The following is a 5,000-nucleotide window of genomic DNA, read 5'->3' on the forward strand; positions in this document are numbered from 1 at the left end:
CTAGATTTTTAGACATGGGTCAAAACATTTATGAAATATGATGTTTATACTTGTGCGTTTACGGGAACACATACATAAAGCGAACGCATACAAAAAAAAAAAAAAAAATACACACCTCTCTCTTTACACACACACACACACACACATACACACAAACACACAAACACACACACACACACACACACACACACACACACACACACACACACATATATATACATATCCATATCCATACATATATATACACACACATTCATATTCACACACAAACAGACCCCCCCCCCCCCCCGAGACCCGAGTAACCAAGGCCCCTCCTCCCTTAGGACGACATTCACCAACTTCCAGCTGGAGGAACTCGAGCGCGCCTTCCACCGCACCCACTACCCCGACGTGTTCTTCCGGGAGGAGCTGGCCATGAGGATCGACCTGACGGAGGCCAGGGTGCAGGTAACGGGATTCGGCTTTTGGGCTCTGATGCTGGAAAAAGGAGAATTGTTATTGTTGTTGTTATTGTTATTGTTGTTGTTGTTATTGCTGTTATTTGTTCATCATTATCTTTTGTTACTGTTATTGCAATTATGATAATAATAATAATAATGATAATTATTATTTTTCTTTTTCTTCTTCTTCTTCTTCTTCTTCTTCTTCTTCTTCTTATTATTATTATTATTATTATTATTATTATTATCATTATTATTATTATTATTATTATTATTATTATTATTATTATTATTGCTATCATAATTATTATTACCATCATCGTCATTATTATTGTTATTATGATTATAATTAGTATCATTATCATTATTATTGTTATTATTATCATTATCATTAGTAGTAGTAGCGGTAGTAATAGTTTCGTTATTATTATTATTATTATTAATACTATTATTATTATTATTATCATTATCATTATTATTATTATCATCATTATCATTATTTTTATCATTATCATCACGATTATTATTAGCATCATCATCATTATTGTTATTATCATTACTATTATCATTGTTAATATAATTATTACTAATGTTATCATGATTATCATTATTTTTATTATTGTTATTATTATGAATAACATTATTATTATTATAATTATTTTATTATTATTATTATTGTTGTTATTAGTGTTATTATTATTATTACCATTATCATTTATTATTACTATTATCATAGTTATTTTTATCAATATCATCATTATCATTAATATCATTATCATACACACTATTATTATCATTACTATTATCATTATAATGTCACATATTTACCAGTAGACCAAAAGGAAAACGAGACGCATATTAGACACAATAAGACACACATGGCGAGGGTCTTCATCTTATGTCTTCGCAGGTCTGGTTTCAAAACCGGAGAGCGAAATGGCGCAAGCAGGAGAAACTGGCGGTGAAGCATCAGCAGGCAGCAGCGGCTCAGCAGATAGCGGCAGCGCAGCAGATGACAGTGGTTCAGCAGGTGTCGGTTAGCCAGCAGGGAGTGAACGCGTCGCTGGCAGGGAACAAGCATGAACAGGAGACTCCCAATTTGCCTTCGATGCCACGTAAGCTGGCGCGGGGAAAAGGGAGTTGAGATAAGGGGAGAGAAAGGACGGAGAGGGAGGGAGGGAGAGAGAGAGAGAGAGAGAGAGAGAGAGAGAGAGAGAGAGAGAGAGAGAGAGAGAGAGAGAGAGAGAGAGAGAGAGAGAGAGAGAGAGAGAGATAAAGAGAGAGAGAGGGAGAGAGAGAGAGAGAGAGAGAGAGAGAGAGAGAGAGAGAGAGAGAGAGAGAGAGAGAGAGAGAGAGAGATAAAGAGAGAGAGAGGGAGAGAGAGAGAGAGAGAGAGAGAGAGAGAGAGAGAGAGAGAGAGAGAGAGAGAGAGAGAGAGAGAGAGAGAGAGAGAGAGAGAGAGAGAGTGAGAGGGAGAGAGAGAGAGAGAGAGAGAGAGAGAGAGAGAGAGAGAGAGAGAGAGAGAGAGAGAGAGAGAGAGAGAGAGAGTGAGAAAGCGAAAGAAAGAAAGAGAGAGAGGCAGACAGATAGAGACAGAGGCAGACAAAGGCAAAGATAGACAGAGCGAGCAAGAGAGCGAGAGAGAGAGAGAGAGAGAGAGAGAGAGAGAGAGAGAGAGAGAGAGAGAGAGAGAGAGAGAGAGAGAGAGAGAGAGAGAGAAAGCGAAAGAAAGAAAGAGAGAGAGGCAGACAGATAGAGACAGAGGCAGACAAAGGCAAAGATAGACAGAGCGAGCAAGAGAGCGAGAGAGAGAGAGAGAGAGAGAGAGAGAGAGAGAGAGAGAGAGAGAGAGAGAGAGAGAGAGAGAGAGAGAGAGAGAGAGAGAGAGAGAGAGAGAGAGAGAGAGAGAGAGAGAAAGAGAGAGAAAGTGTGAGAGAGAGAGAGAGAGAGAGAGAGAGAGAGAGAGAGAGAGAGAGAGAGAGAGAGAGAGAGAGAGAGAGAGAGAGAGAAGGAGAGAGAGAGATAAATAGATAGATAGATAGATAGATAGAGAGAGAGAGAGAGAGAAAGAGAGAGAGAGAGAGAGAGGTAGACACATAGAGACAAAGACAGATGAAGGCAAAGATAGATAGTTAGATCGACTGATAGATAGATAGATAGGTAGATAGATAGATATATACATAGATAGTGAGAACGACAGACAAAGGCAAAGAGGGATAGATAGATAGACAGATAGAAAGATAAACAGATAGTGAGAGACAGAGACAGAGACAGATAGAGATAGATGGATAGATTGATAGACCCTTTCTTTTCATTCAAATTTATTTTCCATTTTCCCATTACTTCCTTTTGAATGTATATATATATTTTTCAATTGACCCTTACCTTACCTTCTGTTCTTATAAAACTCTCTCTGTGACGCTGTAATTATCAATATTTATTATCATTATTGCCTTAGTTTACCCTCCTATTTTTACATCATATCTAATGCGTTAATGTTTAAGCAAAATATCAACTTCTCGCCGCCTCTTCCATATCATTATACGTAAAATAAGGCATTAAAAGCAGATTCTTTCTCGCCCTTGGCCATGCAGCAGTCACTACGTCACCGGAAGTTACGTCATCCTCTGTCGCCCCGCCCACCACCCCGCCCACCAACTCTCAGGCGCAGTCTTCGGGCCATCATCTCTCCTTCGGTAAGTTCAGGTTGCTATAAGTATTTTTTAAAACAATTCTGGTTATTTATTTGTCTAAATTCAGTTATTGTTATTATTTATTTATGATTTATTGACGTTTTTCTTTCAAGCAATCTTTTTCTTGGATAACTTGCTATGGGTTGGGTTCGAGTCAATCTCCTGAATTAATTCTTGTTACATTAAATTATAGGATTGGGCAACTTGAGTTTTTCGTCTTTTATTTATGAATTTACTAATTTATTTATCTATTTATTTACTATCATTACTATTTGTTATTGTTATCCGTATTTCCAATCTGCATATTTGTTTCCGAAGAGGTTTCGAATAAAGGGGTTAAGACCGACAACGGCTGGAAAAGAGTAGGCCTACCGATTTTACCATGCACGCGTAATGCCCCCTCCCCCCCTCCCCCCCATTTTTTTCTCCTGTCCGAGCACCACATTCCTTTCATCTCCTCATTATCTTCCTCATCCCCGCCCTTGCGAACGGCCAGCGCTCGGCTTAATCATGGCTCCCCGACGCGCGTCACGTGACTCGTCCGGCCAGCCAATCGGGACTCGCCGCGTCACGTGATCCAGAAGCAATATGACGAGATAATTAACCTCGGGCCTTAATGCAATTAGCAAAGCCGACATCAAACCGCTGCTTCCAGGCTTAACTCGGGCTATTTGATCCTGTGACGGAATCTGAACCTTTTAATTAAGGATGAACTTGCGGAAAATCATTGGAAAAAAAAAGGGTTGGAACCCATACAATGTTTTATGTTTTTTTTTGTATTTTCATTTGGAATATTTCGTTGTTTTCAGGATCGTTGCTATTGGTTATTACCATTATCGTTGTTTTTGCTGCTGTTGTTTTTATTGCTGTGGCACTCGTCAATGTCGTATTAGTTTTCATGAAAACTCTTATCATTACTATCAGTATTTTGGCTTTTTTTATTATATTATTATCACTCTTATCATTACTATCACTATTTTGTCTGATTTTATTAATGATATTACTATCATCGCTACTATCACCATCACAATAGTGAAAGCTATTACTTTTACTACCACCATTATTACTATCGCCATCTTTTACCTTTATCATCACCATCATCACTTTATTATCACAATCACCGCACCTTCATTACCACCCTTTTCATAGAAAGAGGATAAGTGAGACTAAACAAAAGAAGAAGTTATTATCCTAATTCTCTTTTATATGCCTCTTATCTGTCACTGGAGATTTTACTACTATTGACAGTAATTTTTTTCATTAGCGTCGATATTGCCAGCGTGATACTGATAATAAAAAAAGGTAATCATATCGATGAAAATCACATCATATCATGGTGAACATCATTCAGTTTTACATCACCAAAATCGCCATTCCTATTTGCAGGATCGCAAAATCAAATCATCATTGTTTCCACATTATAATAAACAACATCAAGAAGAGTGTATTGTTTGTTAAACGTGTGCACGTGCGCTAGTGTGTGTGTGTGTGTGTGTGTGTGTTTGCGTGTGTGTGTGTATATATATATACATATATATATATATATATATATATATATATATATATATATATATATTTATATATATATATATATATATATATATATATATATATATATGTATACATGTATATACACATACACGCACACACACGCACACACACACATATACACATATACATGTGTGTGTGTGTGTGTGTGTGTGTGTGTATGTATATATATATAAATATATATATATATATATATATATATATATATATATATATATAAACATATATGCATATAGATCAAATACATGTATGTGTGTGCGTGTCTCCGTGTGTATCTGTGTTGTCTTCGGGAGGGTCGCCGGCGCCTCCTTCCGTCCGC

At 37.2% G+C, this 5,000-nt stretch overlaps 1 protein-coding gene across 1 annotated transcript in view; it reads left to right on the plus strand.

Annotated features, from left to right (window-relative positions):
- Positions 1 to 5,000, plus strand: part of LOC125028668 (homeobox protein aristaless-like) — a 7,391-nt gene that overhangs the window by 1,745 nt on the left and 646 nt on the right. The window contains exons 4-6 of the mRNA XM_047618142.1: positions 324 to 447; positions 1,351 to 1,555; positions 3,035 to 3,136. Of these exons, the coding sequence (XP_047474098.1) occupies positions 324 to 447; positions 1,351 to 1,555; positions 3,035 to 3,136 (431 nt within the window). The remainder of the gene's footprint in view (positions 1 to 323; positions 448 to 1,350; positions 1,556 to 3,034; positions 3,137 to 5,000) is intronic.

The sequence above is a fragment of the Penaeus chinensis genome, chromosome 9 (genome assembly GCF_019202785.1).
Source record: "Penaeus chinensis breed Huanghai No. 1 chromosome 9, ASM1920278v2, whole genome shotgun sequence".
In the NCBI taxonomy this organism is placed as follows: Eukaryota; Metazoa; Arthropoda; class Malacostraca; order Decapoda; family Penaeidae; genus Penaeus; species Penaeus chinensis.